Raw genomic sequence first — 14,030 nt, forward strand, 5'->3', positions numbered from 1 at the left:
CCTTCTATTAGAGTTTCTTTGAGTGCCCATGTATTCTCTTTGACTTGACATCAGTGATTGGCTGGACTGACCACTACGTCAGACAAAAACAGTGCATCAGCTTGTACTTCCGGAGTCACGCTTCTGCCATGTGCAATGGTGGAAAGGTAACAACGAATCTGCTTTTAGTAAACGTGAATGCGAAAAAGAAACCGTCTTTTTTCGTTTCTTGAACAAAGAATAGCAAACTTCCACAGGACATGGAATGCGTTAGGCCAGTTGTAAGTAAAATACTGAAACACCACTAAGTAAGTGACGTAGTCTGCTTAGTTAGCTATCGTTAGCTAAAAGTTAGTTTTCGCCATGACTCTGTACTTCAAAGCCGCTGAGATCTTAGAGAAAGCAGAGAGGAAGCAGGGTGCTTTGAAAACTCTGGTCTACGACAGCAAATTTGTGAACATCAAGCAGCTGTTTGCCCTGGTTTGTGAAACCCAGAAGTTTTCATCCATCCTGGAGGAGATCATCGAGTCCACCAAGCTGCTCAAACATACCAAGCTGAAGATGCATCTGGCCAAGGTTCTGGTGTATGACTTGGTGTTGGGTCAGGGGCTGAAGTGCGGCGGCTCCTGGAAGTCCATGTTGATGAAGCATCGCCCCAGACTGCAGGCGGTCCTGGCCCGCATAAAGGTGAAGCATAAGGTCAGCAAAAATGAAGAGCTCCTCCCGACCAGTGTCCAGCGACTTGTCGGGAATCAGCTACCTAGATATGTACGTGTGAACACCCTGAAGACCACCGTGGAGGATGTTGTGGATTATTTCAAGAGGGGTGGCTTATCCTACCTGGGACAGGCTTCCAGGCTGGATGACTTGACCCTGAAGGAGAAGGAGTTTGTGAGGGACATACACCTACCAGAGCTGCTGGTCTTCTCTCCTAAAACTGACTTCCATGACCACTTCCTGTACAAAGCCGGCCACATAATTCTGCAGGACAAAGCCAGCTGCCTCCCTGCCTACCTCCTCAACCCCCCGCCTGGCAGCCATGTTATCGATGCCTGTGCTGCTCCTGGCAACAAATCCAGCCACCTGGCAGCCATTATGAAGAACAAGGGCAGGCTGTTTGCCTTTGATTTGGATGCCAAGCGTCTGGCCACCATGTCAACTCTCCTTCTGCGAGCTGGTATTACCTGTCAGCAGCTGGCCAACGAGGATTTTCTGAAGGTGGACCCTGGCAGCCCGCAGTATAAAGATGTAGAGTATATCCTGCTGGATCCGTCCTGCAGTGGATCAGGTAGGTGGAGTACAAAGTTATCCCTGTGTGTACATGACCATAGTGTTAGGCAGGTGCCTGATCACATGTCTGCTGTCCTTACGGGTATGTGCCCCAGTGAGTGTATGGACAATGTGATTATAGTTTCATAGTCAAATGATCTATACATATTACAGTCAAATTAACCAAAATGTCACAAAATCTAATTATTTTTTCTTGTCTGTTAATCATCTCACAACCCCTAAGATTTGTCTCGTAACCCTTGGGAGGGGTCCCAGGTAGACTGGGAGCCACCAGGCGAAAATACCAAACTGTAAATAAAGTAGTTAAAACTGGCCTCACCTTGAATGCTGCATAGTTGTGGCAGTATTTAAAATATATTAATTTCCTATATAAAAATTATTGTATTCACAGGGTATGTTTTATGTAACTACCTTTTATACGTTTTTCTGGTGTTGAATTTTTACTCAGTTAGGATTTTGGATGTACTATGTGTTTTACTTGTAATGGAGTTTTTTGTATTGTTTTATTTTTTATATTGCTTTTATTTAAAGAAACTTTCAGCATACTTCACCACTGGTTATTGCTGAATCAGTGGTTTCCATGTTAACTGCCAATCTGGACTCTCAAAAGGTACCAAGACAATCGTTGTGCTGAAAGTAGACAGGCATCAATGTGTACAAAATTTAAAGTATCTATTGCAGATTCTGATGCAGATTCAGATATTGCCATCACACAACAACAAATGACAAATTGCATGGTATTGGTAAATAGGTATGGGCAACATGTTTTGAGCTAAGTTTCAGTTAGTATCCTCCAATACCTTCGTCTTATCAGATGCTGAAGCCAGAATACTGATATGCCTATGTACTAAAAAATTAGGGCTGAAGTATACTAAAAACATAATCTGTGTGTGTGTTGGGTTCAGGTATGGTGTGTCTCCAGGACGATGCCTCCTCTGCTGACGAGGAGAAGACCCAGGCTCGTCTGGCCTCCCTGGCCTCTTTTCAGCTGCGATGCCTGAACCACGGTCTCAGGTTTCCTGGGCTGAAACGCCTGGTCTACTCCACCTGCTCCATCCACAGCCAGGAGAACGAGGAAGTCGTAACAGCCTGTCTGCAGCAGAACCGTGGCTTCAGGTAGCAAGTCCACTCTCATTAACTCAGAATAAACTGATGTATTTGTATCTGTGAATGCTTGAGCAAGTGCTTTTTTCCAGTATTCTTTTATACTGGCTGTCTGGTTCCTGTAAAGTGGAGTGTTTGCATCTTTCCTTCTCTACTTTGCCATTAATATAACTAGTTGAAACACTGGGGCCAGTTTGAAGATACGGATTCAACAGGTTTTATTGTTGAACTTCAGTGGAACTGTTACCTAAATGAATTTGTTTTTCTTCCTGCAGGTTGGTTTCTCTGCTTCCACAGTGGCCTGAAAGAGGCCTGGAGCCACTAACTCAGTGTCTGCGTGCCAGCACCACCAAAACCCGCACACACGGCTTCTTTGTGGCTCTGCTAGAGAAACACAGTGATGCTGGGAAAAAGGAGGAGGAACCAGCAGTTAAGATGAGGTAAATACTGGGCTGTCATATCAACTTATTTATATAATGAATCGTTAAAGCTCATTACAGTGTTCAAAATACTGTAATTAAAATGCTATTTTAATTCTTGATATTTGTGAAATGGAATTGATCTAGACTACATATTTTGCTCACATTCAACTGTTATTTAGATGTTTGGTTTTTGGTGTAGAATTTCTACTTTTCTTTTTCATGTTCAAATCTTTAGTTTGAAATGGAATTTGGGGCATGTAGCCTTGTGGAGCAGGAGTGTAGTCAAACAGTTAAATATTGTAAAACTTTATGAGCACAAAGTAATTTCACAAATTGTTAATACAGATGACCATCTGTTTTTCGGAAATGGATCAGAAGGTTAACCTTTGCTGTCTGCTTTGTCGCAGCGACGTGCAGGTGGCACCACACAGCCCGTCCGTCTGTGAGAAGAGACCTGCTGCTTCAGAAGAAGAGTCTGAAGCTTCAGAGATGGACGACAAACCAACACCTGCAGCAGGAGAGGCTGACAGCACACCTGGCAAGAGAAAGAGGAAGAGGAAGAGAAAGAAGAAGAAGAAGGCGACGAAAGCAGCATCATCCGAGTCATAAGAAAGTGCTGCTTGTTACCTGGAGGGAAAGCTCTCTATGTAGTTGGGCTCTATTAATTTCATGACATGTGGAGAATTTAACTAAAAAGTAAAAATTATTTTTTACTGTGTGACGTCTCTGTGCCTCATTTGCAGCTGTTTTGCAAAGCTCGTGGTTTATTTCTTTCATTTCTAAGATTTTCAGAATCAGGTTCCTGTTTTGTGTTTTAGAAAAGTGACAGTTTTTATCCAGTAGGGGGCAGGAAACCAGCAGCTAACCTGGTGAAGAAGCAGTTTATTTCCGGCTAAACAGAGTCGGCTATTGGCTGAAACTCTCGTGGCATTTGTTGTTACTTAAGTGGCCTAGTTGGTTGCTTTTGTGGTTCGCACTCGTCTTTAAGGAAACGTAGTGTAAGTAATTTATATTAACGCAACTAATTTTAATATTGAGAGGTGGGGCTCTAACCACATGTGTTAGGGTCACTGTCTTATATACCGTCAATTGTTAGGATGGGCTCCGCTAACATAAGTTTTTTTTTTCTCATTCACAGTGCGAACAGTAGTTATTTTATTCTGTCTTGGCAGTAATTTTGTCTGGCTAGTTCTGGTTTATGCCAACAGACCAACGCAAAACTGGGAAGTCACTTACTCGCGACAACAACGCTGGACGTAAAGACCGCAGCTCTGTAGACAAGACACCTGATTGTGTTCGCTATATTACTGCCTGCAAGTAACGTTGCGTTTGCTAGTTAGCTTGTTTACCACCAACTACAGCCAGATCTTCCCTCCCTCATCCTCACCTCTCCGGTCTCTGCTTCGTCCAGAGAAGTCAGGAGTCATTCACAAATGTTTTAGTTAGTGTGAGGTCATGTCCCATTAAGAACGTTACTTCTGTCGCGTCTTGTTACTGTACCTTAAGGCTGCTCTCAGTCTGGCGTGCCGACACATGGATAGCATGTGTGTGATGGTTTACCTGCTACAGACGCACCCAATGCGGAATGTAAGCGCTCTTGTGTCGGTGTTGCAAACTATGTCGCAACACGTTGAAGTAGAAACACAAATTTAATAAACTATTATAAATCTGAAATAACGCACTACCGTTTTTTGGTGAACATTGAACGTGATATTTTATTGGGGCACAGCGCCTGTACCACGTACCCCAGGAAAGGGGACTGGCGAGTCCATCATGGCTAATGTAAATGGTTTTAACTCACAAGGGTAATGCTGTTATTGACAGGTTAGAAAGACACCTTCACTAGTTTGTCTAAATTTGTCAAATTCTTTTCTAATTTTTAAATTTCAATACTGTGCCGGATAATCACACTGATTGGTGGCCTTCAAAGAGTGTAGAGTTCTCGTGTGAAGATGTTCATACATAGATTTAATTTGATAGATGTATCTACTCCAGAAATCATGCATATGGTGTAATTAGTCATTATCAGGCCAGTCACATATTGATTACTGGTTTATCTCCAAGAAGCTGAAAAACGTTTTAACAGATATTCTACCTTAAGCATTATCTGATCACGAGATCATACAAATCTATATTCCTTTGTCATCTCTTTATTCCACTATTTTAGATTTATTGGACTCATTTTGTCAAAGATGACAATTTTTCTGTGATTTACTCTAAACAAATTTGGCTTTGGTAACTACTTTTGCAAATCCACCACAATATTACTTAAACGTATTACTTCAAATTAACAATGGCACCTCTCCTTGATTTCTCTTGAAACGTGGGTTTTGACAAGGGTGTAAATTTATGTCTTTCTTTTAGCAGCACAACCTCCTCATTTGCAGTTTAAAACCATCTCCATATTTACAGGTTAAAACCTTATTGCCAACAGGGAAATAATTATCAGTCAGCTGGCAGAAACAGTAAATCCAGATGCACTTTTAACTTTAATCAAATTATTGAAAAGACCCGAGAGGTTTTCAGCCATGCTCAGTCACTGTTGATGATTCCATCTGTACAATCATGCATAGGATGCAGAGCAATTTCTTATGGAGAAACAAATGCTACTACATACAAAATTTTGAATACATACAACAACAGTGGGCTAAATTTTATAGGCCTCAGCTCAATACATTCAAATAACAATAGAAGATTTTCTTCTGACAACTGATGAAAAATAAAAGCTAAACTTTTTGCTTTTTATCTACCATGGAAGAAAGGAGCTGTGTGGCCATCCTGTCCCCATCACTGGCAGCATGATGTCCCCAGTGCCCAAAGTGAGACTTTGTGGAGGTCTGGAGGTCTGCCGGATCCTGAACGGGATGTGGCAGGTGTCCGGGGCACATGGAGTGGTGGATAAAGCCAAAGCAGGTAAAAATGAACCTGGAAATCATAACATATATGCAACTATAGTGGTTTATAGACTGCACCCCAAATGTGGCTGTGGAAATGCCTAGTTAGACTTACACCAGGGACTTGTTGCTACACCCAGTCAGCAGTTTCACTCAAAGCAGACAAGCTACAAAACATTTTCAAGGTGATACATTTTATCTGGCAACGTTTCTCTCTTTGTCTCCAGTTGAGGCCATGCAGGCCTATGTAGACGCTGGTCTGACCACGTTTGACATGGCAGACATTTATGGGCCCGCAGAGGAAATATTTGGACTCTTCAACACCCAGGTGTGCACACACTAATACGCGTATACATTTCAAGGTAGGCTTTTATGAGCAAGTCTGTTCATGCAGGTACTCAGTCTTACCTGCTGTGTCCTTTTCATTATTATAAATGTGGCACAGGTGAGAATAATAATAATAATAATAATAACAATGAGATACACATTTCATGCAAGAGACTGAAGCAGCAAACAAAGAGAACAAAGGACAGACTCAAAGAGGAAACACGCTGCTGCTGGTGGAAAGAAATATGTTTTATATATTTTGTTTGTAAATACCTGTGACAACATTCACAGCATTGTGTTTGACAGTAATGCTTAAGTAAAAAGAGACAAAACTCAGGAAAACATTATTAGAAGTAGCAGGATTAGAAATATCTGTAGCAGAAATACATTCCCTGAACTTAAAAGTTTTCCTGTTTCCTCGACCTGGTTTCCTTACTATTTAATAAAGCTTTATTGAGCTAAGTGTGATGGACAGTCATATTGTATAATCCAGCAAGCGCAGTCCTGTCCCATCATTGATTTTTTTTTTTTTTTTTGATCTAGCCGTTGGTGTCTTTGTTCTCCATCGAGCTGCAGATACTTAACACACACATTAAGAAATGCTCTCACAACACACACACAGGTCCCAGTGTGGCTCAGATCAGAGTTTGTGTGGCTGATGTGCTGTGACAGCCTAATGGTATCGACCGTAGCCTCAGCCGTTCACCTGGAATAATGCGCAGAGGGACATAGAGAGCTCTTCTCAACCAATCAGCTCATCTCGATATAAATGCTTCCCTGGCTTTTTTGTCACTGTTAAGATTAGATACTCCACAGATACCTCCTAGCCCCTTCATCCTTTAAAATAATTTGATTTACAGTATCTTTGGCAGTCTAAAACAGCATAAAAACCACTGTGTGGTTTTTAATAATTTGCAAAATAGCAAGTATGATAATGATAGACTATAAAGGTCATGAAGCATGAGGACATGGCTTAGTTGGAGTTATAATTATATGGCTCTTTGTCTGATCTGTAGCTGAAGTGCAAATCCTCTGGAAATGATGTGCCAGCTCTGCAAAGTCTGACCAAATATGTGCCACGATCAGGACCAATGGAGCGCAAGGTGAGCCGCTGACTACTGGACCAAGACAAGAGTGATGTTCACTCTCGCTCTGCTGTGGTTTACACTGAGAGTTGTTTTATCCACTAGAGAGCAGTGTGTGTCAATATGAAGAACCAGGACATCATCTCACTGGACCAGTTAACAAGTGTAAAGTGAAAAAGAAAATTCTTTGTTGGTGTTAAGTCTTTGTTATCCTTTATTGTTTACTGTTCAAATAATTAATTTTGTTTGTGGTTTCATGCATGACAAAATATGATCTATGTTCTAAAAACCGTATTCATACGATGTGTTGCAATTCCAGGATTCATCTGTACCTTCGGTAAACAAACATCATGTCTCTTTTTATTTTAAATAATTTGGATCGTCAGATTTACAGCTACTCACAGAAAATGTGTACACATGGTGTTAGAATCAGAATGATAAATCAGCCAATACTAGCTTATGGCAGGCGCACTGGTACCTGTGAATATGTCAGTTGAAGTAACAAGAATTTGCATAGAAACCAGTTTGAGGTACAAACCGTGATACTTGGTCCACCAGCAAGCAATGACGGGTGGATTCTTCAGATGTAAAATGTCCAGCACGCCATGTATCTCGGTCACAGTTTTAATAGAAGCTAATGAATCCATATTGTTTCTCCCAAATATTAAAATTGGTTATCAGCCTCAAAAATCCAGTACCGGTCAGGCTGTGGTTTGGTATTGTTTGACACTGTATGTTTGTGTATGTAAAGGAACTTCTAAGGGGGGGCAAACTGTTTAGATTATTTACTTAAGTAAAAGTATTGTTACCTTGGTGTGAAAATACTCCACTGCAAGCAAAAGTCCTGTATTCAATACCTTAAGTGAAAGTATGTAAATATTATGAGCCAAATGTAGTTAAAGTATCAGTGTTTTACTCTTAAATCTTAAAGTTTTTGGATTAACATCACTACTGCATTAATATGTATGCTGCACTTCACTGCTGTAGATCTTTAAGGTTGAGCTCATTTGACTATTTTGTATACTGCTGGTTAGTTTAATCTGCTGCATCATAATGTGTAAGATATGTTTGTAGTGTTGTTTTCAGCTTTGTGACAATGTTTTTCAAATGATTTATTTAGCTTAAGAAGTAGTGGAATTTTCACCATCCATAAAGGAACCCTTCATCATTCAGTTTATTGCAAACATTCAGAAACACCAGATATGAACAGCAAAGTACACGTAACACAAATTTGTACTGTATTACAGTACTTGAGTAAATGGTCAGATTTACCGTTGAAAGCAGAAATGGGGCTGAAGTGTGTCTCTGTGTGCAGGTGGTGGAGAAGGCGCTGCAGCGCTCCATGAGCCGTATGCAGGTGGACAGTCTGGACTGTGTTCAGTTCCACTGATGGGACTACAGAGACAAGAGATACCTGGACGCACTGGGACACCTGTCTGATCTGCAGCAGGAGGGACTTATACGTACTGATGCACAATTTATACTGCAAACGTGTCGATAGACATACTGTAAAACAACTCTGCACATCTTGACACTTTGTTTAATTCAGATATAATGAACAGTATATCATGGTGGCCATTTTTGTCTCGTCACAGATATATTAATATTTGTATATACAGTATGTTGGCAATATGTTAATGTTTTATAGGTCCCAGTTCATGTAGATTTGAGTTGAGGGCTGAGTGAGCATTCTTCACCTGGAAATTTTCATTTGACAAGATCCACTTAATGGCTTTTTCATGGCTTTTAGCAGCATTTCATGGTCTTCATCTGCTGTTGGAGTCACTATTATTCTTTACTTACGGTCTTTTTAGTTGGTGTTTCCCAAGCTTTCAACCACACTTCACCTGCAGAAACTCCACTGACCATGAAAGGCCATGATGTGTGGTTCATGGGCTAAGTGGACCTTGTGTTGAGAATCTTAAGTCAAGCTGTTGATTCCAAAGTTAGGGAAAACCTTTGAGCTCATCTTGTTTTATGTATTTGAAGTATATATTATGCTGCATGTATATTTTTATGTATTTCTCTAAATGTATCACTATTAGACTATTTTAACCCCCTTATATCAATATCAGTAGCAGACTGAAATGTTTAAAAAGTCAGGTTTTAGTGCTGATTGCATACACCTATAAGGATTCACACACATAGTCAGTGCAGTATGTCTCAAAGCAAAGTGGATCTATTTCTATTGTTCTGTCCCAGTGTCCAGGATCTTTATCTGAAGAAGACTTCAAGTTCTCACCTGTTCCTCCCCTTTTCTCCTCAGGAGAGCTCTCCCTCACTAACTTTGACACACAGAGGCTGGAAGAAATCACTAACAGAGGCATCCGCATCTCAAGTAACCAGGTAACACCTCCACCTCCAGCAGACACTCCATCAGACTCTTTTGATTTCCCTCTCCTTCATTCAGTGCATCTGTTAACTGTGGATTTATTGTGTCTGTCATGCAGGTTCAGTACTCTGTGATTGACCAGCGACCTGCGGTGAAGATGGAGCAGTTCTGTCTGGCTAACAACATCCAGCTCCTCACTTACGGCACTCTGGGTGAGAGACTCTTCTCTCTTTAAATCTACTTGGTGTATATTCATGTTTTTATAATTTGCATTACTGAACTTCACAAATGTCAATCCAGTAGAACAAATACAAGAGTTTGCTTGTAAGCAGCACATTTATCATCATGGAGTAAAGATGTAAAATGGTGGGTTTCTAAAATGGAGTTAGTCGCCATTACAACACATCCTCTCTCCTCTGCCCTCCCCCTTCATCGTCCTTATTCTTTCCTCTGTCCATCCCTGCATCACATCCTCCTCGCGACCTCAATGTTCTCCATCTCTGCCCTCTTTTTTCTCTACATTTCTCCTCTCTCCCCTCGTCTTTTTCCTTGTTTCTCTCCCTTCACTCGTTTCCTCCTCTCTATCCTTTCCTCTCACTTCACCTTTCCCTCCGTCCTCCCTGACTCCTGTAATTCCTTCGTCTACCCCTCTCTCTCAGCTGGCGGTCTGCTCTCGGAGCGGTATATGGGGAAGGTGGAGCCTAGTTCCAGGTCAGAGCTCTACACCGCCTCTCTCTCTAAGTACAAGAACATGATCGACACTTGGGGCAGCTGGAGCCTTTTCCAGGACCTTCTTGTCGCCTTGGAGACCGTTGCCAAGAGACACGACTGCTCAGTGGCCAGCGTGGCAACGCGTTATGTGCTGGATCGCCCTGCAGTGGGCGGGGTCATTGTGGGCTGTCGGTTAGGCGTCGCAGGGGCGGGGCAACACATCAGTGACAGTCTGCGTAGCTGCAGCCCTGACCTGAAGCTGACAGTGGAAGATCTCGCCGCCATTGAAGGAGTGACACGGCGCTCCAGGGACCTCATGATGCTCATCGGGGACTGTGGGGATGAGTACAGAAGCTAAAGAGGGGAGGGGGACAGACTGACTAGATGTGACAGATGGGGTGAGGAGTAAGAAAGAGAAGAAACATCTCACACAGAACAGCCCCAAAGTGAGGTAGAATAAAACACAACAACTGATGAAAATCACTTCAGATTAACATTAACATTTTTGCAGCAGAGATCCACATTAGTCTCTGGACACAAAAACTGAACTTGCTGTTTTTGTGAAACATAAATGGTGTCTTATTAATGGAATTCAGGGCTTTTTTTAATTTTGTGTTTTTAAGATGAATTAAAATCTTTTTGAAGTAGTTTGTTGTAAATAATGAAACTTTTTTTCACTTTTTTTGCTGTTTCCTGAGCTCTTACTAATTAAAGGATCATTTCATCTAAATCTCATATGTTTTTTCATTAAACTCTTATGGGACCCAGCAATTCAGGCAGTTACCAAAGAACAGAAGTGTTCTCAGAAAGCTCGTTGGATTATCTCGACTAAGTGGGTTCCTGTTGCTGTCATGTTTTTTTCTTTAAGCATTGCCTGACTATTCTCTCAATATTTTATTGCTATGGTCCATAATGTCTCAGCAGCAGATATATCTCAAAATGCTTTTTTGTAACTTAGGTGTACTGACCCTTTAAAGTGATGTCATGAGACTATGTACTGTACGTTCATTTTCCTTTGTGTCTGAGAAACTGGCCATGAGGTAGACTCTGTGTGTTTGTGTGTGTGTGTGTTGGGGGGTGGGGGCTCAGTGAGGTGGAAGGAAGTGGGGAACCCTGTAGCACTGTCTGGCCCTACATCTGAACAGAAAGCGACAGTTTACACACACACACACGCACACAAATGTTATAGAAATTAAAGGCTCCTAACATCATATATTTCAGTTTTGTGCTGTCTTGTATGAATAGTGAAGGATTGCGGCAGACTGGATTGTGTAGGTTTCAATGAGTAAATGCATGAAAACAAACAAAGTAAATGTTTGTTATTTATGGGCTGTATGTTTGTAATTCATGCCTGTGTGTGTGTGTTTTAAGAGCTTGCTTGAATGTGCATATTTTTTTGCATATTTGCATGTGCAGTGCATGTGTTTTTAGGACACTGAAGCAGCAGCAGTTTAGTTTAACAGTATGTGTGTGTGTGTGTGTGTGTGTGAACCACTCCATGTGTGTCCATATGTATTTTAATGTGTGTGTATGTGTGTGTGTGTATGTGTTGTTTTGTCTGTGCAGTAGTGGAGAAGAATCCATTCGACAGATTGACAGACATACTGACATATGCATAGATGGCTGTCAGACAGAAACGCCCAGCCTGTCTGCTCTCCCAGCACCTACAGTATGTGAACAGGGTGAACATACACACATACTATACATGCACACACACAATCTGTCAGTCCATTTTACTACTCTGCCTCACACACACACACCCACAGCTGACACAATGTCCACCTCAATGACCAGACAGACTCCTGCTGCGCTATAGGCGTGAGGTCAAAGGTCGTCCCAAATATCACATCCAATCTTCTGTGGTCCTTCTCACCCACTGCAGTTCAGTCACTACGGTGCACAAAGCACTGAACTGCGGGAAGACATCGCTGTCGGTTACAAGGACAAAGAAGATCTTATTGTAATCCTGTACTCTGCATTTTGGACACATTAAAACTGTGCAGTGTTAGTGGATTTTCTGCCTACATTCAGTTAAGACTTATACAAAATCAGCCAGATTTCTCAGATCTGTGAGGAGAGGAGGTCTGCTGACCTGAGAATAAACCCTGGCTTAACCCAAAATCAAAAATTCTAAACACAAGTAAAAGCATAATCTGTTAAATACTAAAACTGATCAACTCCAAGTTACAATAGATTTGTTTTTAAAACTATATATACATATTTTGTATCATGATGTGACAGCTGACATATTTCTACTTGGAGATTTATTTTAAGATTTTAATTGGAAAAATTTGTTAATTTACATGTTAAAAGAGGTTTATGAAGACATAAAAATATTTCTGAACATTGCTGAAACCTGTGCTGAAGCTTACACTGAGCATGTTTTCGGGACACTTTGGAGGCAGAAGGGTTTAACCCAACAGCAACCAGGCAAATCAGCAATTAGTTATGAAAATTGTGAAGCACAGTCAATGTGTCATTGCCAACCTTTTTGTCTACTGTTAAAAGTACTCAGCAGCTGTATCCTTCGTTTAGGTGTCAGAATATTGTAGCAGTTACAGTGTCTTCAGTGAATCAGTGATTATAAATGTTAGCACCGAGTTAATGCAGAATCCTCCTTGGGAACGCATGTTAATTTGCAAAGTCTGACTAAATCTGAATTAAATGACAGGTATTAACATAAATGCTGCACATTATATCACACACAGAGTACGTTTTACTGGCACGTACACACACTGCAGCCTCTGTGAATCTTTCAATAGGCTTTTCAATTATTAACACACATTAAAAATGCACACCACATGGTGGATGTGGGCTTGTGCGATCCTACAGACTTCACCCAGGCACTTTAACCAACACAGAGGCTGCATATGGTGGGGCTGAGCTCTATAAACAGAACTGTACAGGCTTACATAAGAGGACACTAAAGGACTGGAGGACCCAGGAGCCATTTTCTGCTGACTGACTGTCCCTTAAGAGTGTACAGGGACGGTTAGAAAAGCCATCAAGATTGCTGCTCCTGAATGTAAAACCAGCATTGTAATTAAAATACATTATTCTTAGTTTAAAGCAATTATATCTTATATCTCTGCAGAAAGTGAAAATGTTGCTGGCTCATTTTTATTGTTAAATAGGGAGCAGCTTAAACAAGCTGTTAATGTCATGATGATGATGTCATCTTTCTGTTAGAAAGGACATTTAATGAACTTGTAAATATGTTCTTATTCTGTTTAGGTCATAATAATATAATAATTTTTATGTGATTATATTTTAGAGTATGTCAGGTGCAAAAACAATGGAGGAACTGATCGGGCAAAGTGCTGTCCACCACCACCGCCACCACCATTATTTTATCTTTATTTATTTACATCATTTTGTACAAGTACAATTCAGATATTATTGGACAGAAAATCAAGAATTGTGTTCTGATAATGGCTGTTATTTGGTGCACCTTGAGCTGAAAATAGAAATCTATGGAGGATATGACAGAAATAGTGTTTAAAGTGACACTAACTTTAACTCCTCTGTGTTAGATGAAGATTGTACTATTCTTACTCTACAGTGTCACAGTGATGACAGCGAGCCAGTTGGCACAATACTGAGATACTGAAACTGAAGCAGCTACGTGGAATTCAGCCATCCTTCATTTCATTATTTACACCTGTGCTTTTATTAATGCCAAGATGTCTTGTTTGGCTTACCATAGAATAAAGGCCACCAATACATGGCATTTTGGGAAAAGGATCCAGACAGTGTAACTCAAACAGAAAAGACGAGGAGCAAGTCTTTCTCTTTTTGTTAGTTAATACCTGATGGTGTTCATATATGCAGGCCACACCAGCATACGTCTCCAATTAGTGTAGAGCAATTAATAATTCAAATATGC

At 40.9% G+C, this 14,030-nt stretch overlaps 1 protein-coding gene and 1 pseudogene across 1 annotated transcript; both read left to right on the forward strand.

Moving 5' to 3' along the window:
- Nucleotides 1-75: 75 nt before the first annotated feature.
- nsun5 (NOP2/Sun RNA methyltransferase 5) lies at nucleotides 76-3,513 on the forward strand. The gene is made up of 4 exons (XM_046396356.1): nucleotides 76-1,267; nucleotides 2,175-2,385; nucleotides 2,649-2,813; nucleotides 3,203-3,513. Exons 1-4 carry the CDS (start codon nucleotides 343-345, stop codon nucleotides 3,402-3,404), a joined length of 1,503 nt encoding a protein of 500 aa, XP_046252312.1. The 5' UTR covers nucleotides 76-342; the 3' UTR covers nucleotides 3,405-3,513.
- A 122-nt stretch (nucleotides 3,514-3,635) lies between these two features.
- LOC124063066 lies at nucleotides 3,636-11,357 on the forward strand (annotated as a pseudogene).
- The last annotated feature ends 2,673 nt before the right edge of the window (nucleotides 11,358-14,030 follow it).

Source organism: Scatophagus argus, chromosome 8, assembly GCF_020382885.2.
Source record: "Scatophagus argus isolate fScaArg1 chromosome 8, fScaArg1.pri, whole genome shotgun sequence".
NCBI lineage: Eukaryota > Metazoa > Chordata > Actinopteri > Scatophagidae > Scatophagus > Scatophagus argus.

What these genes read in the sequence shown, in the direction of transcription:
- nsun5 (XM_046396356.1), top strand. Translation starts at nt 343, where the DNA reads ATGACTCTGTACTTCAAAGCCGCTGAGATCTTAGAGAAAGCAGAGAGG. An exon ending in TCCGTCCTGCAGTGGATCAG is followed by an intron (nt 1,268 to 2,174) that starts GTAGGTGGAGTA and finishes TGTTGGGTTCAG; the next exon opens with GTATGGTGTGTCTCCAGGAC. An exon ending in CAGCAGAACCGTGGCTTCAG is followed by an intron (nt 2,386 to 2,648) that starts GTAGCAAGTCCA and finishes TTCTTCCTGCAG; the next exon opens with GTTGGTTTCTCTGCTTCCAC.